We start from the raw sequence: 23144 nt of genomic DNA, 5'->3' as shown, positions 1-23144 counted from the left end.
AACTCATCTTTCCATGTCATGTTTACTACAGAAGTATGCTTACTTGAAGGGCATATGTGACCCATAACATCGAAACACGGCAGTTGTCGTCAAAAATTAACTTACAGGTTTCTTTACCAGACTAAAGGACTGCTTTTAAGCTTTAAAATGACACCTCATCCATTGATGTCGCATCTAGAATGGTGATTTTATGTGACAAATACATTTTAAATTCCTTATTATTTCCTTTATTTTTTGGGACACATTTTCTTTATTATCTTTAAATGTGGGTTTCCGACAACTGCCGTGTTTCATGTGATGGGTCACATATGTTCAACTGTGTGGTCTCCTGCTATTTGTATCATTAAACAAATTAACAGCATAAAATAATCCTTTGACCCTTACTTTATATTTATGTTATAATTATCTATTAATGTCGCTCTCCCATGGAACATTTAGAATTTTGTAAATGACCCATGAGAAAGATCCATCCTTTGATGGGACTTTAATCGGTCAATCCCATGTACAGAGAGCCATATGTATATGCATCTTGTAGTCAGTATCAATCAAAATTAGTAGTGTTAATCCTGACAGTACTGTTAGATGTTCACAATCAGTGGCGTAGCTGCCGGGGGGGACAAAAATTGCCTATTTGAGAGAGAGGAAAAAAGAGCGGAGAGAGAGGGAGAGGATGGGCAGAGAGATGGGAATCCATACGATATTCAAAACCATACGATTATTATCAATAAGCCTGGCAAAAATTGTCTATTTGCCCCCCCCCCCCAAGTGCAGGGAAATTTGGTGGATTTGGGCCCCGCCCCATACAGACTTGTCCTCCCCGAAAAATTCCCAGCTACGCCCGCTGTTCACAATCTATAGTCCATACGCCTTCCTCGAGGCAGTAATTCAGATATTGTTTTTATTGTATCTCTTAAACGTAATAATGATAAGTATATAAAAGTATTTTCAGAAAGGAAATGATGCAGGGAATCCCGCTAACTGCTAGCATAACAGACTCCTGCAAAAATTTGGTGCTTTTAACAACAAAAAATTGATTTGACTCCACTACCTTGAGGAATGCATAATTATGGACAAGTGCAAACATAACCTCGTCCAAGGGTAGCTGTAGTGGAGGAAATGATCTGATCTTGATTTTGGATGAATCAATTTTATTTTTTTTGGCGCTTGGAATTCCAGAAAAAAGCACTTCAAATTCTCCATTGAACACAGTGGCAGTAAATACATTTGTACCAGCACTTACTCTCAGGATTTGGATGATTCCAATTTATGGAATGAGTGTTAGCTGATGACATATGATGCCATGCAAATTAAAGAGCTTGTCATAATTACAAATGTTTAAACCTCAGGACACTACTGGTCATCTAAGAGCATTTCTGATTGGTTGATAACTTGAAATGCTTATTTTCAATCTCCAATTGTAACTAGGCTTTAAACTATTTATGGTCAAACTTGCATTTGCAGATGATCTTATTAATACCCTCCTTGATTGGTTCAAAATTGGACACAATATTCATTTTGGCCAATCGGCAGGTAGTTCTCTTGGGGTTAAAAACCATAGCAGATGAATTAAGTGCAAACTGGTTCTTGTCACCTCTTCAGTAATACCTCTGTTATTTTACGTACAGCTGCTGCAGATGCTGAATTTGAGTACAATTCTAGGAAATTCTGTCCATTCTCTAAAGATTGTGTCAGCTGCGGATCCAGTGGTATGCAACCTGCATGGTAATTGAAAATGAAACATCATTGTTTAATGCTTTCTGTGCTGGCCATATACAGGCTTCAACATAAGAAGTCTAACTTTTGACATATTTTCTCAAAATATCAAGAGCTATCTCAAGAACCACTGACCCAATACTAGGCTTGTATGTACTCAGTTTAATACATTTTTCATGCTGACTCCAAATATGGTCATGAAAATGTACAATTCTGAAATTTTTCAACTTCTAAAGAAAATTTCAAACTTGTCGTCTGCAATGGAAAGCGGGTTAAATGTCCGACCGCATAAAATTTTCATTTTTAATTTTAACTTTCATTATTTTTAATTATAGCATATTTGTCTTCAAAAGATTCCACAAATAAAAAACAACAACAACTAGATATCTGACATACTCCTGGGGAGTTTTTTTTTAAAGCTTTCAAATCACTATAGTCTGCCACATGTGAGACATACTCCATGGATATACTTTAGCTCCTGAGGATAACCTACATTGTATACTATCTTCACAAAGAGTGAATCTTCTGTAGTTTTGCTCTTGGGTTTGCAATGTTGTATCAATCACTAATTAGGTTTCCAGATATTTACAAACTGTCATCATCATGGCATCATAGTTACATAATTCACTCAAAGTTAATTTTCACACACATTTTGAAAAAAAGTTACCAAATCACTAGAGCATGCCAGATGTTACACATACTCTTGGGGATATACTTTCACTCCTGGGATAACCTTACTACTGACTTCAGGATAAAAGTGAATCTTCTGCAACCTTGCTCTTTTGCTATTTTAAATCACTCACTACAATAAGGCACTACATTTTTTTTTTCCTATAGTGCTATCGGTGCCCAAAGAGGTACAGGTGGCTCTTTTTATCATACCCTGAACATGTACAGTGCATTCGTTTTTTATTTAAATGAAAAACAATAACACTATGCAACTGTTCATTATTATGCTTGATACAATTTATTACATCTCCAGGGAGTGATGTTAATTACGAGTCATCTGTAACTAATATAACTGATAGTGCTATAGAACCAAATTGGATGTGGTGCCTAAGAGACTGAATTAAAAATACTAGTTTGCGTCTGATGGCACCCGTCAATCAAACTCAGAAACCATTTGTTTACGATTTGTTATGACGATTGAATTTTCTGATCCCAGCGATAAAACTGTGTGCCCTACTATGGTTAATATATTCACGAACAAACAAACAAATTAGGTCTAAGTAAGGCGATGAAAAAAAGAAACCCTGTTCTACGGGCGGACAGACCTTTCAAGTAGGGTCGGTCGGTCGGCTTTTTTTTTTTGGAAATGACCAAAAAAAATCACCAAAATCTGTAAATAATTTGCAATTTGAGAAAATACAAAAAAAAATTAAAAAATTTGTTCCTGAAATTTCAGAAATTTGGATCGGCATTCATTCGCACAGGAAATTTTTTTCCCAATGTGTTCAAAATCTGGGTCGGTTGGGCCCGTAGAACAGGGTTTCTTTTTTGTTGCCTAATTGGAAACTTACTTTCCAGAAGGCACCATGTCAACAATGCCTAGAAAAGTTACTTTCTGCCTGGTAAAGGTACCATCATTTAATTTTTTGCCCATTTTCTGTGATTCCTTTTCTGCAGTGAAGGCCCCAGATGAATCAACCTTCCTTTTACTTGCTACTATAGTACTAACCAATCACAAGCTGTAGGGAGTTGATCGCCCGGGGGGGGGGGGGCACTCAACTAAAATTTTGGTATGGGTGTGCGGCACGAGGCGCCGAACTTTGGGAACTAAGAACTAATTTTGGGTCCAAACAGGGGCTTGATGAACTTAAATTTCAACATATTTGTGGGGCTCTGTGGACTAAAATCTGCCAAATTATAGGCTTTGGAGCTAAAATTTGCCAAATTTTAGCTAAAGAGCTACAATTGTTAGAGTTTGAGGCTCAATGAACTGGAGCATATTGCAAATGTGGGGCTTAAGGAACTGCCTGAGAGCCTGAAAAGGGACCCTTGACCGCCGCACATACCCGTACCACCTTTACATGTGAGTGCCCCCCCCCCCGGGTTGATCGTTAAATGCAAACTAACCTTTTTTAATACAGTCTCTGATGATGATAATTGGGTTTCCAGATTTTCCACACTTTCATCATCCCATGTCACAGCAGTTTGTTTTCAATCAAATTTTGGAAAAATTTATCAAATCACTATTATAATAGTCTGCCCAGTAACAAGGAGGTTCTTGAACCACAAGTCTCGCCTGCTTTCACAATTACTTTGGGTAAAAACAAGGGCAGTTCTCAAACCACAAAGCTGGACCCGGGTGCTTTCGCAGTTTGTAAAAAAAAATTAAAATCATTAAAAAAATCACAGTTACAACAATATATTAATTGACTCAGGATATACAGCTAACACATAAGGAACATTGTTATTTGTAATGTATAATATCAAATATTGATCCCAATACACATATTACATGTATAAACTTACCTAAAAAGGGTACTGAAAATTGATTGGCCAATGCTTCACCTCCGCCTTTGGAAAACACATTGGTACATTCCTGTAATAATTATGAAGATGCAAAAACAAAATAGTATGCATTTAGTGGTGATTGTCTGTTGTTGTTGGTTTTTTTTGCTGTATGCATGTCAAATCAGCAATTTTTTTGGATTTGATTTTGATGGTAAAAACAAAATCGCAAATCAAAATTGTAAATTTCTTTTTACCTGTGTTTTTAAAAATGCCTGCCCAACCAACCCTATTTAAAATGTCCATCCACCCACAGACTTGTACAAAGACTAATTTCAGTCTATGCATTCTGAGATTTGGTGTTTCCTATTCTCATTCATAACATATAAAGGAGTGATATTTTAGCTATACATGTGATTTTAATACTTAGTCTTGTGCTAAGTCTCTGATTTTGGTGACCATCATTGTATGAGAACATGCAGATTGAGACTTTTTGGCCTTAATTTTCTACACCATGACTGATGTAGAATGTAAGTTTAATCCTCAGTTAGGTCAGCCTAAAGGATTAAGATTGAGTCATGATCTATATGGCAAAACAGAATAATATTATTTTGATAATGATGATCATGATGTATATTCATATATAGTGGTAAACGTAAGTAGAAAACAAATTAGAAACTTCTACGCTACTCAAATTTGGCACACTCGCCAGAGTGCTTTCACCAGAGTCTTCAGCAGATGTTATTGCTCTGAAGATTTGTTGTTGCTAGTGATATAGAGAAACCTCCGATGACATCACAGGTGTAGATGACGTCAAACAAGAAGATGTTGTGTTGCCCCCTTGTTTCCAACAAATCTTCAGAGCAATAATATCCACTGAAGAGGCCAGTTCAGCTGGTGAAAGCGCTCTATAGTGAGTGTACCAAATTAGAGTAGCATAGAAGTTTAAATTTGCTTTCTAATATTATTTTTAATTCAAAATATATAGTTCTGTATAGAAAAATGCATTCTTACCAAGTAACCATAAATTTTGACAAAAAGTACCCTTTTTCACATAGTACAATTAAATACCTGAGTGGAAGAAGGGCCCAACTCCAATTTTTTACCAAAATGAGTTAGACCCAGCATTTTATTGCCAGCAGACTGTTCTTCCTTGTGTGTGAAAGATGAGCCAAAATTCACTCTCTAAATAGTCTTTATCATGGTTTTCATGGAAGAAAGGCCCAACTCCATGGAGTTGGGCCCTTCTTTCACAAATATTGGATTAAAGAGGAATTTTGTTCATCCATGAAATCTGCTTTTCACTACAACAAACTTTCTTGCTATTATTTACATGCTTCTACTTGTGCAATTAATGGATAATTACCAAATTTCTATAGCTATTTGTAACACATTTGCTTACGGAACTGGCACTTTCAGTATATTAGTGGAAGAAGGGCCCAACTCCAACTCGTATTAAGACCTGTACCGTTGCTATGGAAACATATATAATTTTGAATGTATGTAATATTGTATGTTCATGTATTAAAGGTCCCATGAAGATGAAAACATTCTGTCTATAAAATAATAATAATCTTAATATCTCAAAAACAGCTTTGATGGAGTTGGGCCCTTCTTCCACTCAGGTATTCAATTTAATCATGAGGTAACTATATCATGCATTTAGAAGATTGTGGCCCCTTAACCAAAACTTGACCAAAACCTGGACCAAAACTCAATGACATATAGCAGCTATTCATTATCATAATGGAAATATTATATTTTAAATTTGTAAATACTCCAAGTTGGTTTCATCTCTCTAACATAATCCTATAAACATAACCCTATCTTCCGTAGTAAAAAAAATTAAAAACAGGTCCTAGATATCTATATCTAGTTTTTAAAAATTAACAAAAAAACCCCATTTTTTACGTTGTTTTGGGGATTTTCTCAAAAACTGAGCATTTTATCCCAAATTTGACCTAACAGATGGATTCATCCAGTCTTTGCCAGGGGCTACCCTGGTTAACCCTAACAAGGAACATGCTTTTTTTCTATCAGAAGGCAGAGAAGGAATGAAAAAAGGAGAGAAGATGAAGGAAGATTTCACTTGGCACCCCCGGGAATTGACCCTGGGACCCCTCGGGTGCCACGCACACGATCACCGACCTCATGCCACGGGGGAGTCGCTTGCCCGGCCAGCGAGTTGGTGCCTATAAATGACTTAAGGTGATTGCGCTATGCCAAGGTGAGTTGGTGCCCATATATGACTTAGGGTGATTGCGCTATGCCATCACGTGGAATGCATGCATGCACAGTGGTTTTCTTTGTAAGATTTTGTAAGATTTTTACGTGTTAGGGTTAAAGAAAGAATAAGTAAATATGTATACCGTTGGGTGTGAGTAATAAATCATGCTGTTATAACATAATTACGCTGTTTTATGTATACTTTTACATACTTTAGACCAACAATTGAGCAGTTATGGGGCCCAAAGATTGCCATAATTCCATGGTTACCAATAAAGCAATTAAAGAAAGTATGAGTAAATCATGGGTTGGGCCTTTGCTGAATGTACATTCCAGCAAATATTTTAATAGTGGCAGTAAGCTTAAGTTTGCAAAATTGCATTTTCTGTGTTTTCCATTTTCTACTCCAATTCCATGATTTTTTTCTCTGTTTTCCATAAAACAGAAAACTTGCTACAGATTAAAGTCAGATATTAATAATTAATAGCTCTGTTATAAGGTGATTCAATGGTCCAGGAGCAGGTTAAGGGGTTACAATCTTCTAAAATCAATATCTTACTGTGCAGTGAGGACAAACAAATCCACTCATGTTCTCCACTACTCCTAGTACTGGTATCTTTGTCTTACGACAAAAGGTCAGCTCCCTTCTAACATCACCTACAGCTACTGCCTGTCAACAAATGGAGAAAACAAATCAAATTGTCTTTTTCAAAATTATTTTATTCATTAATGAGGGGTTGTACAATAATTATAAGCCCCCAGGGGGGAAAATTACCCAATTACATGCCAAAAATTGCTTGCTCCCCCTCTCAGCCTGCCAAAAAATCTCTGCCCCCCCCCCCCCTTTGCACAACCAAATGTGTGGGTTCCCAATTTGTAAACCTAGAAATGGCATGTGATGTACAGTCCACCATTTTCAGAGGGCATACAAACCACCTTTTGGATACTAAAGAGTGTAAACAATTTCAGATGGTGTGTCTAAAAAAGGAAGGAAAGGAAGGTTTTATTTCAAACTCTAATGGTAACCCGCAGGTCAAATTGCTAGAATTGTACATTAAACACACCTAAACAGACACAATGCAATTTGCAGGCAGCAGCTAAATCAGCGCCAATATTGCAACATTGAAACAAACAACTATACAAACATCCAATCCAACCCAACCACATCCCCCAGTTAGGCAATGAGGATAAAGTGCCTTGCCCAAGGATACAACACGTTGGCACGAGCGGGGCTCGAACTCACAACCTATGCATTATGAGTCAGGCGCCTAATCTACCTTTGGCAAAATACCATACCCTAAACCAGTACTCACAGAAACTCATCTGTCCGGACACCGTTCTTTAACCCCAATATGTAAGCACATTATAGCATGACCTTTGAACATGTACAGTACAATATCTCATACTCCACAACTTGAGGTCAAATTGTGAGCTATGATTGTTGAATGATAGGTTAATGAACTGTGCTGTGGAAATGGTACTATTTTGGCTTGTCACATATAGTGCTACATGTATATATACCTGTGGTGTTGTGACTAATATAGCCCCATCTGCCTTATATTCTTGCAAATTCTCTATGACAGTAATGTGTTCATCTGATGTGCCTGAAAGTATGATAAAAAGACACATGAAATGTGAAAATCAAAAGTGAAAGCATTCAAGCTTAGTCAGCTTAAAATGTGTAGCCTTTAAATTTATGAGACCCTACATGTACCGGGTGTCCCAAAAGTCCCTTAACATTGTGAATTTGCCATAACTTGCGTTGGGTTAATAGTGTTGTTACAAAAATTGCACAGTATGTAGATAATTCTTTTAGAAATGTTATGATACCAAACATGCCTATGTGGTCATGACCCTTTGGCATGAAATTAATGGATATCTACCGTATCGTAAAACCCACTTTTATAAACGCAAAATAAGTCTCGTCATTTGAGACGTGAACACGATATAACGTGTTATCATTTTAAAATCTGTTTTGTTTAATTTGGCTGTATTTGTTTGATTGTTTGTTTGTTTGTTTTCAATGCGTAATCTTCATTTTCTGTTTTATCTGGGTTTTATATGGAAACTACTTAAGATCTTTTCTGAGGATTCGATGAACAGTTGTAAGCGGTACGTTGTTCTCCATTGAAAGTCGACGTACAGATCGCCTTGAGCTTTTCGCCACCGCTCTTCGTATGACATCAATGTTTGTAGCCGATCTTCCTGTTCTTCCACGTCCTGCCCGAAGTAGATCATGAACAGATCCAGTTGATAGGAATTCCAGCACTAGTTGCTGGATTGTATTTCGGCTGGGTAGTGCATAATTTACATTAAACTGTTCCTTAAACATTGCTTCAGTAAGTTTGTCCGACTTTGTCTTGGCAAAGAACCATACGACCTGAATCCGTTGATCTATAGGAAATTCATCTTCACTTCAACTGTTTTAAAGTAAAGTTTAATATTGTCAATATATCCTAATTATAATCTAAAACAGCAGTCACGCTTACGCTAAGCCATGTAATCCATGAATGTTCATACCGAAATGTAGCGTCGCGAGTGAGTGAACCAACTCTATTGTTCAGGGAAGCACATCATTCATGTTCTTGAACAAAGAACACATGAGCTTGCTTTTGTGGGTTTGATACACACATATGTACAGTCGCACAGTAAGGTCAAAGGGTCATCAATAATGCTGTTTTTGGTATCAGAATAATTCTAAAAGATCAATCTATATGAATATGTTCTCCATTTTGGTATGAAGTAGGAAATATTTGAGATATGGCCAATTCACAATGTTAAGTTACTTTTGGGACACGCTGTACATAGCTGTTATCTACAGAGTTTTCTACATTGTATGTAAGCATGCTATTAGGGAACACAACTAAAGCTTGATGAAGCTCTATAATGGTCACTAGTCTCATTTTACAGCTGACCCCCTCTCTCCCCATCTGTAACCAGAAATGGGTCAAAACAACATCTGTGTATTCAGTGGCGTATCGTGAGGTCCTATTGGGGGGACCAACCACGATGGGGGGGGGGGGGCACAAGCCATTTTTGGCAATCTTCCTATGGAAGAACAAATTTTAATTTTTTTTCCTATGGGATTCTCTAAATTTTCAAATAGATGGGGGGACATGTGCCATCCGTGTCCCTATGATGTTACGCCACTGTATGTATTTAAAGAGAATAAGAGAAACATAATAAACATTTTTAACCCCATTTCCTAACAAAACTACTTTCATTCATAGGACTTCATCAATCTTTTGGTTTGTCCCCTAAGTGCCATACAACTTGATGACAGTGAGATAATTATTTCTTGATGAGCACACATCACTCAGAAAGTGGTATAGTTATCAAATAAATCAAAAATTGCTACATACTATACCGTATTTCGTCAAATAAACGCCCCCGGGGGCATTACATTTTCCCAAGGGGGGCGTTTATTCAAGGTCAATTTTAGAACGATAATTCCCGTTAAAATCATTAGGTAAAGTAAAAACACACGCTAAAATGACGAACTATGAACTAGAAACACTGACTTCTGGCTCACTTCCGGGTTTCTGATCCAGATTTTCGCCAAATATTGACACTATTATCGACCATGTGCGCAACTTGGTAAGCTTACTACACAAGATAGCGTGGAAATATCAGCATTTTTGAAACATCTTGGTTGAAAAAAGTGGTGGGGGGCATTTATTTGAGGGGGGCGACTTTTTGACGAAATACGGTATTTCCAATTCTCGTTGCTGATTAAAGTCACAGAAGTATGTTTTATAATCGAATTCAAGTGGTTAGAAAAAGACCATATCTGCAATAGCTGCCTTGTAGATATTTGACGATTTCTGCATTCTATATTGAGTACTATTAATGTCGATATATATCATTCGACACTTGGCAGCTATATCAGATGAAACCTTCGTGCACTAACCCCTCCAAATAACCTTCAAAGGGACATGACCTGCTCCAATGATGACCAAATAATCCCATTACATAGTCTAGACAGTCCAAGCCAATGCTTATATAAATAGGAAACACAGTACCACTAACCAAAAACAACAACAACAAAAACACATAGAAATCTATTTCTAAAGTTTCAACCCATTCACTGAATAGGTAAAAATGAACTGTGTCATTGGGTCATTGGAGTTGAGTTCATTTTTAAAGGCTCATTGCACATTTTTTAATAATAACCTTTATAACAATGGTAATGGGCTATGCAATAATTATCTGTCTCACTTGCCCCCCCCCCCCCCCCAAATATGGGCAAAGAGGGGGCCAAACAAATGTTGGCAAGGCAAAAAGGGGCAAACAATTTTTAATTTTTAATTAAAGGTGGGAGGCAAATAAAACATTGTAAAAATGCTCAGTAAAATTGTAAGGAGAGATACTAAAATCTGCTTGCTATGCTCGCATTATGTATCTACATTGTACAATACTAGACAAAATGCTTGCCAAGGAGAGACATCCAACCAAAAGGACCAGAGACCTTTTTCAAGGTTTCAACTCATTCACTGATTATCCTGACATGAATGCCACCAATGATAACCATCAAAGCCATGTGACATGTTCAAAGATGAGGGGGGGGGGGGAATACCAATTGATGGTTTTATATACCAGATGGTACAAGCCAGTGCATTTGGGGGACACCCAACCAAAAGGACCAGAGACCCTTTTCAAAGTTTCAACCCTTTCACTGATTATCCTGATATGAATGCCACCAATGATAACCATCAAAGGCATGTGACATGTTCCAAGATGAGGGAGGAATACCAATTGATGGTCTTATATCAATACCAGATGGTACAAGCCAGTGCATATAGGGGACACAGGTACACACAACCAAAAGGACCAGAGACCTTTTTCAAGGTTTCAACTCATTCACTGATTATCCTAACATGAATGCCACCAATGATAACCATCAAATGCATGTGACCTGTTCAAAGATGAGGGAGAAATACCAATTGATGATCTTATATCAATACCAGATGGTACAAGCCAGTGCATATGGGGGACACAGGTACACCTTACCAAAAGGACCAGAGACCTTTTTCAAGGTTTCAACACATTCACTGATTATCCTAACAGCATTTTAACAATATACATGTAACCATCAAAAGCATGTGACAAATTCCAAGATTAGGGGGAATTCCCATGATTTTATATGTATACCAGATGGTTCAAGCCACAGTGCCTCACTTTCTTTTCTGAAATTAGGGGCAAAGCAATAATTATCTGTCCCCAAGGTGGGCAAATTTCAAATTGGCTTGCCAAAAATGCTTGCCCCCCACCTTTTGACTTCCCAAAATATCTTGCCCTCTTCCCCAATTTTACCCTCCCCAGACTCATAACTATTGCACAGCACTGCAACCCATTTTTTGTGAGAAAATACATTACAAGCAGTGGCGATACCAAGGGGGCATGCAGGGGGGAATGCCCCCAGTCAGAACCTCCCCCACTTTTTGTGGCAATTTTGTTGACTTTGCTCCCCCCCCTGAAATTCTCCCCCAATGCCCCCTAAAAGATAATCACTGGCACTACCACTGATTACAAGGCGTAGCACATGTACCGGGGTCTTCCCGTCAGTCCGAAACACCATCAGTCCGAACCACTGCTAGTCCAAATTTTTAGGGTTAGGTTTAGGATTAGGTTTAGGGTTAGGTTTAGGGTTAGGTTTAAGGTTAGGTTTAGGGTTAGGTTTAGGGTTATGTTTAGGGTTAGCATTAGGTAAGCTTAAAATTCGAAATAGTGGTGGTTCAGACTGACAGGGTTTCAGACTGACGGGTGTACCCCATGTACCTCCCAAATAAAAGTTGAGTGCCCTTCCCCCCCCCCCCCCATTAGTTATAATTAAAGACAGAGATAAAAAGAATTTATCGCATCTGATGTCACTGTCAATTACGATCCTTGATTGGTTAACACAGGTTAATAGCGCGTAAATAAAAGGAAGACCGATCTATCTGGTGCTGATCGGAGAAAAGGAACAGCAGCAAATGGCAAAAAATTACGTACGTTTACAAGGCAAAAAGCAGCTTTTCTAGGCATTGTTGACATGGTGCTTGCCAAAGAATGTTTCCTACTACAAAGACCTAACTTTTGAGATGGTTCGCATGTTTGAAAGTGCAAAATTAACAATAAGGCGACCGGTTATACTGCCGCGTTCAGCAAGTCGTCATCACGACACTTGTAAACAAACCGTGCTCGAGTTTGATTGACAGATGACGTCAGACGCGATAAATTCTTTTTATCTCTGTCTTTAATTATTAGTTAATGCTCTGCATGCTAGCCATAGACTTCAACATAAAATGTCCAAACTGAGAGATATTTTCTCAAAATATCAAGAGCTATCTTAAGTACCACTGAACCAAATACTAGGCTTGTTTGTACTCATTTTAATGCATTTTTCATGCTGATTCCAAATATCATCATGACAATTTACATTTCTGAAATTTTTGAATTTTTAAAATAAAATTTGAAACTTGACGTCTGCAGTCGACACCCGCGTGGAGAGTGTTAAGGGCAGCCCTCTCCTTTCATTGTATCTTACCTGGAGGTGTATCAATGATGAGGTAGTCTAGATCTCCCCAGAAAACATCTGTCAAGAATTGTTTAATCATTGCTGTAACAATATAAAAATATACCAAGAAATGTGGTTAATTGCAGAACTCATTATTTCGATTAGGCGACAAAAAAAATAACATTCAACGGGTGGACAGACCTACTGTCTGTCAAGTAGGGTCGGTCAGGTAGGCATTTTATTTTTCTGGAGGCTAAAATAGAGGCCGTCAGCCTTTCGCCATCTTGTGGGTACAAATGATACGCGTGTTCATGCTTCGGACACTACGCGCAGGACGCAGCTTGCCACGCAGCTGTTATCACGCATCGACACAGTGATTTTGCTGTTCACGCATGGAGATCGAACAACCATCGCAGCGTGTACCCACAAGATGGCGGCATATGACGTCACGCTGACGGCCTCTATTACCCTAAAATTTCTGAAAAATCTGAAAGAATTCTGAAGATTTTTTTCCAAACAAATTTTCCAAACATAAAAATGGTTGCTTAAATACATGATTTTAGCATAATTAAAAAAAAATTCTTCAAAACGCAAAATTCTTGGACAGGGGTGATTTTTTTCGTCGCCTTCCAATAATTTCAGAATTATTTGCTCTCAACTACTCATTGCCAGAGATGCCAGTCAGTGTTGTCAAAAAATCTTGAAATGGCAAACAATTTCCCGCAAAATGTACTTTGCCTAGATACATTTGTACAGGATCATCCAAGTAAAACTTCCTGAAATCAGGAAATTTCCTGAAGACTGGCAACACTGATTGCCAATTTCCATTGGTATCTACCCAAGTTATCACTTCACGTGTCATTTTATTCTGATATTTGAAACAGGCCATTTCTTCACTACCTGATAAACAATATATTAAATTGCATAATTTATGATATTGACATATAGGCCTATTTTTTTCACAGGGTTATTTTCTGACACGTGGGAGGCAAATTGCCCTAATTAGCCAGTGAATTTCAACAGGATTACAAAAAAAAGGGTAATTTTTGTGGTTAACATGTCAATGTCAAAAGCGCACCTCAAATAGACTAACATTACCACCATCCTAAGAGATTTAATAGGGTTTAGGGTTAGTATAAAGATTAGGATTAGTTTTAGGATTAGGATTCGAATTAAGTGATTAGGGTTGGGGTTAGGATCTGTCAAGAATTGTTTGATCATTGCTGTAACAATATAAAAAGATACCAAGAAATGTGGTTCATTGCAGAAATCAATTTGAAACACACAATAAAAGTTAACACATGATCTCCTATTAGGCAACGAAAAAAAAAAAAAATTGTTCTCTGGGCGGACACTGGAGGGACTCAAGTAGGGTCGGTCGGTCAGCTTTTTTCTGGAATCTAATATTACCCTAAAATTTCTGAAATCTGAAAGAAATCTGAAGTTTTTTGCAAACAAATTTTCCAAACATTTTTGGTCGCAAAACAGCTGATTTTACATGATTTTAGCAAAATTAAAAAAAATTCTTCAAAACGTTAAATTCTGGTTCAGTTGGACCATATAGTACTTCCATGGTTGGACAGGGGTAATTTTTTTCGTTGCCTTCCAATAATTTCAGAATTTTTTTGCCAATTTCCATTGGTATCTACCCAAGTTATCACTTCACATGTCATTTTATTCTGATATTTGAAACTGGTAATTTTTTCACTACCTGATAAACAATATATTAAATTGCATAATTTATGATATTAACAATAGGCCTATATTTTACACAGGGTTATTTTCTGACACATGGGAGCAAATTGCCTTCAACAGGATTACAAAAAAGGTGATTTTTGTGGTTAACATCTTAATGTCAAAAGCGCACCTCAAATAGGCTAACATTACCACCATCCTAAGAGATTTAATAGGGTTTAGGGTTAGTATAAAGATTAGGATTAGTTTTAAGATTAGGATTAGAATTAAGTGATTAGAGTTGGGGTTAGGATTGTGGTTGGGGGATGGCAGCAGTGATAATAAAATTAATCCCTGAAATGAGACAATTATTTTGTTATAATTGCATACTATGCTCTGATCATCATTGATACACTAAAGCAGGCATTCTCAAATGTGACCATCCAGCACAACTGAGCCCTGAAGTCGCCAATCATCATTTTTGAGATATTCAACCAAAATATTCTGCTTGAAATTAGCTTTAAAATGATGTATATCATGTCTATAGTACTTGACATTTAAGTAGTGAAAATCAATAAAACAGTCAATAAATCCTTTGTTTCTTATTATTTATTGTTAAGTTCAATGGAGCGTATCTCAATAGTCGCACTGGCGACATCCGGGCTCAGTTGTGGTGGATGGTCACAAATAGCAGCGCGCATGCCACTTGTCACACTCCGCGAGATTCCAAGTGGAGCACGACCTCACTTATGACAAAAAATAAAAATTTAAAAAATTTAAAAAAAGGATCAAACTAAAAGTTTAATCAAATTTCGTTACCAGTATATATGTCGCAAAATTTTTCAGATGACGAAGAAAATCAATCATGAGTGTTTATTAGATGACAATATTAAAATTCTGCATCAAATGGACAATGATGGTGCAGACAGTGATATTAAAACTGGAAGTGACTATGAATTTTGCGATAGGGTCGATGTTCAGTTTTGGACATGAATGTTCTTAGTGTTGTGGTCAAGTCCATAATTAATACCTTTGTTATGATCTATCATATTTATCAGAGACATGTTGAAGTTATAATTATGACTGTTTAAATTTGAAAACTTGAACAAACATGCCAACAGAGCCCTCCCAGAAAGCTAAAATCCAAGAAGGAGACCCCAGGGGCCTTAATAGCCCCTATACATGTTGCCCTCACTCGCATTTGAGAATGCCTGCACCAAATCCGAAGTCGGCATTAAAATATTATAATATAAATATACCATTTTTCTTTGGTCCTCTCCATACCACAGGATCATCCTTATTACCAAGTAAGAACCCAATAGACATCACAGACAGCTGTTGATCTTTATCTGCATACACAGGAACCCATCTGCCAAGTAAACAAATGTATAGAGTTAACTTACAAGTCCAGACTCAACATAGCATTTAAAAGGGCATTTTGTGATCCACAGTCTCAACCCCCGCCTTTCTACTTTTCTCAAAAAAAAAGTTGAGATTTTTACATCACTGGAAACCTCTGGCTCGATAATGTTTATGTACAAAAAAAATTTCTTGAAGATTAATTTGTTTACCAAAATGTTGTCTTATTTGTATTACGTTCTGCTTAACAGAACAAAATTATGACACAGTGGCCTATGGAGCAGTGTAATACACATAATCTTGCATGCATAACTCGAAAAACGCATAAAATCGTAATCAACTGAAGGATCACAAAATACTCCTTTAATATTGAATGCAAGAATTTCATAAGGTGAAATATGGACTGTAAGGCTGTGGAAGGAACAGTGCATACACTGTATTTCACCATATGAACATATTGCTACAGAAAACCTGGGCCCCCAGTAGCCACCCCTAGGCACACCTCTGTGATACAACTTTAATCTTGAATATCAAAAAAGTTTATCATTATAATAACACCAGGCCTTGCCGTCTAGATATCAAAGGCGAGTGGTCAATCGCGCTACCTTGATGCTAGGCGAGTAATCGAATCACTCTCTAGTGGTCGAATCACTCGCTAGTGGTCGAATCACTCTCTAGGTCTGAAAGAGCAATCAGTATGACACACTTACGCACTGCTGACACCTCTCTTTCAGAAATCAAGACTAATTTATTACGATAAATTGAATACATTGGAAGTGCTAAAACTTGAATGTAATTTAGATTAAATTTGGGTGATTCGCAGCGAGCGATATTTATTGTCTATGGTGAGTGGAAAATCGCTCGCTAGTAATTGAGTTTGGGCGAAGCGGTGGTGGCGAGAGCGATCGCTCGCCTCAAGCGGCAAGGCCTGTAACACTAGATCCTTTTCTCTTCAAAATGACAGCGCTTGACTTGGATGAAAGACTAAAAATATTTTACCCTTGCGCACATTGATGAACATCATTTCCCTCTACGTTGAGCATACGTGGTATACTTGGGCCACACAAGTCTACATCGAGTATCCCAACCTGTTAAATACAAAACAATCACATTATTCAATAAAAAATGGGGAATAGACTTTTTTTAATCAAAATTCCCAATTGCAGTATTGATTTCATGCCCAGTCTTTTTGGAAGAGCTGTGGACATGTTTCAAAGTACTGTATAGGGTCGGTAGGGATCTCTTTGTTTAATCTTTTAATGTAATTATATATGTGACACGATCAAGGGAAATGAGTCGGATGTCGCTAATATTGATTTTGAAATATTGGCAAAGAAAGTGTTAAAATTCTTTTGTTTTACATTGTTTTCAGCGATTGATAAATTGACATAACTCTGCAAAAATGTCATATGAACCTGGGGTTTTCAGTTTCTGAAAGTTTTAAGTGTCCTCTTTAGAAACATATAAAACACATTTTCGACCAGGGTCACCATGTGACTCATTCCTCTTGATCATGTCACATATTAAGGGCTCTGGTACAATGTATGAACATTTCAACAGTATTTTTTGTGAGACATGAGATCACATCAGACATATCAAATTGAATTCTGAATCATGCAAACCTGTGCTGGTCTCCTACACAACCAGTTTGTGCTTGTCCTGACATATACAGTCTGGCCCGAGACTAGGCAAAACTCTGTTCTGTGATTGGTTCAACACGTGATTTTACACGTCCATCATGTCATGGATAATTTATAAATTATTAATTTATCGAGTCACATTTTTGCTGTCCTCAACATCGGTATAGGCCGTATCATGTACATGACTACATGTACATTGTACAGAGTGTCTCATCTCATTCTTTACTATCTCTGACACAACTCACCTTCAGTCCTGCTTGTTTGAGTGCCAAGGCAATCTGCGTTGCTACGGTACTCTTGCCAACTCCACCTTTACCAGATAACACCAATACCGTGTGCTTGACACCAGCAAGATTATGCTTCTCTTGAGTGCTATCTTGTGCCATGGTCCAGTAAAGTCTGAAGAGTGGAAATAATTAATAAAAAAAGATCCTCAGTGGTCAGGGAATTTACTTCAGGGTTATAGCTAGCCCAAGCTAAGTGCCGCCTAATTTTACTATCCAATTAGAGTGCTGGCTCGGGGCACAATCTTTTTTAGCGAACATGAGGGATCAGGGGGTATACCCCCCAAATTTTTTTTGTTTTTTCACTCTTTTTATGATGAATTAAACATTTGTGGGGGGAAAAAATAAAAAATAATTTTTTTTTTGTGCTTGTCGGCGCCGGCCCGTGCCGGCTACCCTCGACTGGCGCCGACCGGCGTGGTTATAACCCTGATTTAATTATGTAATTAATAAATATAAATACCGGTACGGTATGTAAAATTACATGCCCACCATTTCCAGGGATAAAGAGCTGGTGATACAAAATTGAAATATCGGTTCATACATACGGTGCATGTAATTGGTTGAGAGCTATACTGTTATAGTTACATATCATCTACTCAATCGTACGAGGCTGCAGCAGCGATGTATTGAAAAAAAAACAGGGTTTTCATCCTTCTGCTGACAAACTTTTGGTTGTCAATAAGACCCAAGACGACAGCTTAATAACTTACTTACTACATGTACAACATCTATTCAACTGTTTTTGGGATGCAACGATTCCATAAAATGTCTAGATCAATATTACATGATTGATTTAAAAAATATCACATATCTATTTTCCAATTTGCAAATTCAAAGCTTGAGTTCTCGATTAAGATTTTACCATTCTATATTTGAAAGATCTATATTATAGTCATAGAAAACATTGATTAAAAAGTATAGTAGGGTGGGCACTTGCAAAACCCTTGAATATTCATGTGTCTTCCAGACTTGATATTTCAACATCCCAATTTGGAGAATATGGCCCTATAGCAACCATAGAGAAGAAATTCCCAAAAATTCATCCAATAATATTAAATATAACAACAAATAAGTTCAGTTGTAACAAATTTGAGTCTCATTTGGATATTCCTGTTATGTGTGAGAGCATGCATTGCATGCCACCATTTATGTGAGAATATACTCCTTGGATGTCAATTATAGTACAGGGATCTATACAGTGATTTTATTATTTTGAGTGGATCACCGTATAGGCAGTTTACATTGAAAATACCTGTCACCCATGCACCACGTAATTGAATAGCAGCCCGATACTGCACAGGTTCGCTGTTTACCGGTGCTCTCGTCTATGTAATCGGCAATCGCGGAGCCTAAAAAACGTGGCGCACATATCATGACATCGGGAATTGACGCAAATTTTACACTAAAAGCAGTCATACCTATAATATTTACAGTAAATTCTTGGCCAAACTGGAACACTATAAACGCTAGTGGCTCCGCGATAAACACACGCGAATATAGCGCGGTACAGAAGAAAGCATACACGCGTCTTACATTGCGTACACGCTTAGTATGTTACATGGACGCAACGCGCATGTTCCAGTTTGGCCATGAAATTACTGAAAATATTATAGAAAGGAATTGAGAAAATATTCCAGGTATGACTTGTTGTACTAGATGTCAATGCAGACGGAAAGATCAAAGTATACCTGAGACGAATATAACTACATCATTTCTTAAAAACAAGGCTCCCGCTGGACGCAAATTCGTGCGTCCAGACGCAAAATTGTATTGCTGGACTCAATGTTCAACAAATTTCATCAACCCAAAAGTGAGTATGATTACCAAATTGGTGTTTGCAATGATCCTATTTCAAATGTAACTTAAAAAATAACATTTCACATCTCAATCGTGCATATATTAATATTAAATTAGCAACAGACCAATTAGTAATCAGCATTATTGACCTTATTTTGTAGACTTCTACGCAGCCAGTTTGGTTACGCTCCCTCCAGGCAAACATTTTGAGGAGGGAGCAGAACCAAACTGGCTGCTGTGGAGACTACGATTTTGCGAACAACTTCCGGGGGTCAAGTCTGACTGTCAATGAAAATTCTTCCGGCAAGGCGACATGTGAATCACTTAAGCTTATTAAGCTCAAAACAAGAGCGCGAATTTACAAATTTCTTAATTATCGTACAGTGTCAGCAAGTTTACATTCACATAATTTGTTATTGAGAATAACATTTACATAAATCTTTAAAATCTTATCAGAAAAATGGAAGGAAATAAGTCAAATATTTGCATCAAACTGAGACAACCAGAAGCCTTGTAAAATTGTATTGCCTATTGCCCAACACGTCAACATTCGTACGGATGCACAAAAATATTGTGGGACGCACATTTCCCAACCAGGTTTTACAGTTGTGCGTCCGATCGGATGCAGAGCTTTTGAAGGCTATGGGGAGCCTTGCTTAAAAATGCCAGCATTTTTTGATAACAATTTTAGACCACCTAAGGCTAAAACCGAGGACTGCTGAACATGGAGCTATCTCAAAATGCATCAAAATCAGTGAAGCATGACACCATGTAAAGCAATTGAAATTCGGTAGTAACAACGCCGATCATGACGCCGGGTATTAGTGCCCATCATGCCATTAAAGGTTGCTCAAATGACAAGTCGGGGAATTGTTAGCATGGTTATTTTGCTCTGAAGATACAGATAATCAAAATAAATAATAAATTTCATTTATTATTTTAGTAACAATAAAGTAAACTTCACAATTTCAAAGAATTGTTTTGTTTATTTACATTTGATAATTGGCGATGATTGAATAACTGAGTCTGAAGACAGTACCGGGATCCAGGTAGTTATCACACTCTATCTTCGGGTCTATCTTCTATCCACACGGTAACTATCAATCATGTCGTCGGGTTATAGTACATGTAGATAGATTATTCGAGCAAAACTAGGTAAGCTTTAATAGGTATGCCCACATTGCTTATTACAGAGGGCCTCATTCAACTCCTACTTGTGACCACAGAAATGGCTTAACTGTGTAATCCCCATAGGAAAATACAAAAATTTGAAATTTAGACGCCAGAAACCTTACGTAGAAAGATAAAAATTGTCAATTGGTATACCTTGATATAGAAGTTATCATACACTGATAGTAATTTTTTTTCAAATAAAATCGCTTTTCTGTAAAATGGATCACCGTACTGAAAAATGTTGCATGTACTTGCTTGTTTGTATTGAAGCATGACACCATGTAACATGTAAGGTACTATCAATGATGGTCACAGAACTTGGAAAAATACATTTGCCCATAACTTCGCTAATTTTTGAACTACAGTAGTACAGACATGGTTGACCCCTCATTTTTTAAGTTAAATAATCACCTTTCTAAACAAAACAATTTCAATGTGAAATATCATACTTGAAAATTTGATGATCATACCTCATATAGGTATGCTAGGTGAATTCAAATTTGCCATCAAACTGCATCATTTTATATATCAAATTAAAGCCCTTGAGTAAACAACGCCAAAACTGAAAACCTTTTTTTTCATAGCACTTTCCGTAGCAAAGTTACATCTTGTCAAAGCATCGAGATAAAAAATCTCGATGGTCAAAGACTGACTTTCATCAAAAAGATTCAGCTAGCAAAATTCCCCAAAACGGCATTTCGGGGTGTTTCTAGATCTTAGTCTCATGGCGATAGCAGCTTTTTTTAATGGAACTGCTATCAAAATCCTCTATAATTCCATGTGCGACTTGATTATCACCATAAAAATCATATATTTGGGTCATCCCTGTATATTTATGTAGGTTTCCTTCACCGACCTATTCTCGAAAAAAATTCAAATTTCTATGTAAATATGCATTGTGTTTGGGCCCCGGTCTCGGCGAATTTCGCTGACTAGCAAATGTGTTAACTAAGGTTTGCCTGGGATCCACCTCATACCTACCCGAGCTGCATTATTACCGTATTATAATTATATTTATTATTATGATTATAATGTGTCATGCAATGAATGTAGACCTGCCTGCATGGCTTCGGTCCTTTAATTAGATAATGCCATAATGTTAAATAAAGATTACTGAGTTACAGTTACTGGCATGCTTACAGTTACACTAGCTGGCCGTGTACGTGTCATGCACATGTGCATGCCATGTCTACTCGATTCGAGCAGCTCAATTGATTAATCATGTTTAACGGCAATGCTCCCGGGCAATGCTCTTCTTAATAGTAGTCTACATTCTACTAAGTAACAGGCTTACCACTCTCGTTTCCCACCAAAAAAAACCCCAATCCAATACTTGACTGGGCTAAGTAACTTGCTTTTACCTGTGAGATCTCAATGACTGCCCAAAAACACAGACTGGGCGCTGACATTGAATCAAAGTAATTCAAAGGAAATTCCGATTTTGTATGTAAGCACCGACTCGCACCGCAATGTTGCAGTTATCAGCAGGGACCGGCCATGATAATTGAACTTACTTATTGGACAATACTCATAAAAATTCGATATTAAACAAGCATGTGCCTATTAACGAGTTGCACGGACAAGAAATAAATTTTAGGGTAGTTTAATTGTTTAAGGGGTGGGGTATGAACGTTTGGACAGTATTTATTGTGGGACATAATAGAGCACATCAGACATCATCGAATTGCATTTTGAATATGACGAAGAATGTCCTTCTGAAATTCGCAATGTAATACACATTTTATGGCAAATGATTAAAAATTGATAGGCCTATTTTTGATATTTAACAGTACTCGAAGTAAACTTTATAATAAGGCCAGATATATCGCCTCCCCCTAGAAATTATAAAGTTACAAATAACATTTATACAAAAAAATCAATCAAACATCACATAAAAAGGAATCACTAACCAAAAGACAAGACAAGGACGGTGCTCAAAGATAATACCGTAAACGTTCGCCTAATGGCGCTAAGGAGTGCATGGAAATGAGAGAGCGCCATCCCTGTAAAAGCCGACTATTATCACTGATCATTAAGGGTACGTGTAGTTAAAGGGTGAAACCTATCGACACATACAATTATGAACAAGATCGAACAAACTTGTTCATGATAATGCGGTAATCATTCACCTGATACGTTGTGGCCCAGTGAGCAGAGCATTAGACTATAGTGCGAGGATAAAGAGAACTTGTGGAGAAGATTGATGGTTCGAATCTCATGCAGTAATTTCTGACAGATTATGATGTCTGTCAATGTTTTTTTTTTTTTCTGATTTGAGGAAATTTTATTCTCTATTTTATCTTTAACATTGTTTATATAATTTTA

The 23144-nt window shown here is 37.3% G+C and overlaps 1 protein-coding gene across 5 annotated transcripts; it reads right to left on the bottom strand.

Annotated features, from left to right (window-relative positions):
- Positions 1–833: 833 nt before the first annotated feature.
- On the bottom strand, positions 834–22280 carry LOC140164910 (cytosolic Fe-S cluster assembly factor NUBP2 homolog). 5 transcript variants are annotated; one of them, XM_072188304.1, is made up of 10 exons: positions 22181–22188; positions 19102–19267; positions 17808–17961; positions 16922–17010; positions 15823–15932; positions 12920–12991; positions 7915–7997; positions 6953–7063; positions 4189–4258; positions 834–1715 (listed from the first exon to the last, which is right to left on the bottom strand). In XM_072188304.1, the coding sequence occupies exons 2-10, from the start codon at positions 19263–19265 to the stop codon at positions 1588–1590; spliced, it is 981 nt and encodes a 326-aa protein (XP_072044405.1). In that variant the 5' UTR covers positions 19266–19267; positions 22181–22188; the 3' UTR covers positions 834–1587. The 5 variants fall into 5 exon arrangements, with proteins under 5 accessions (XP_072044405.1, XP_072044407.1, XP_072044406.1 ...); XM_072188306.1 differs by lacking the exon at positions 19102–19267 and having other exon boundaries at positions 22181–22280; XM_072188305.1 differs by lacking the exon at positions 19102–19267 and having other exon boundaries at positions 22114–22245.
- Between the last annotated feature and the right edge of the window lie 864 nt (positions 22281–23144).

The sequence above is a fragment of the Amphiura filiformis genome, chromosome 11, assembly GCF_039555335.1.
Source record: "Amphiura filiformis chromosome 11, Afil_fr2py, whole genome shotgun sequence".
NCBI lineage: Eukaryota > Metazoa > Echinodermata > Ophiuroidea > Amphilepidida > Amphiuridae > Amphiura > Amphiura filiformis.
Note: the sequence above shows the minus strand (reverse complement) of the source record. Positions and strands in the feature narration are given on the sequence as shown.

Coding starts and splice junctions, on each gene's coding strand:
- LOC140164910 (XM_072188304.1), bottom strand. CDS start 19,265: ATGACTGCTTTTAGTGTAAAATTTGCGTCAATTCCCGATGTCATGATA. Junction 17,962..19,101: donor ACGTGGTGCATGGGTGACAG/GTATTTTCAATG, acceptor TCCACTCTTCAG/ACTTTACTGGACCATGGCAC. Junction 15,933..16,921: donor GTTCATCAATGTGCGCAAGG/GTAAAATATTTT, acceptor TTTACTTGGCAG/ATGGGTTCCTGTGTATGCAG.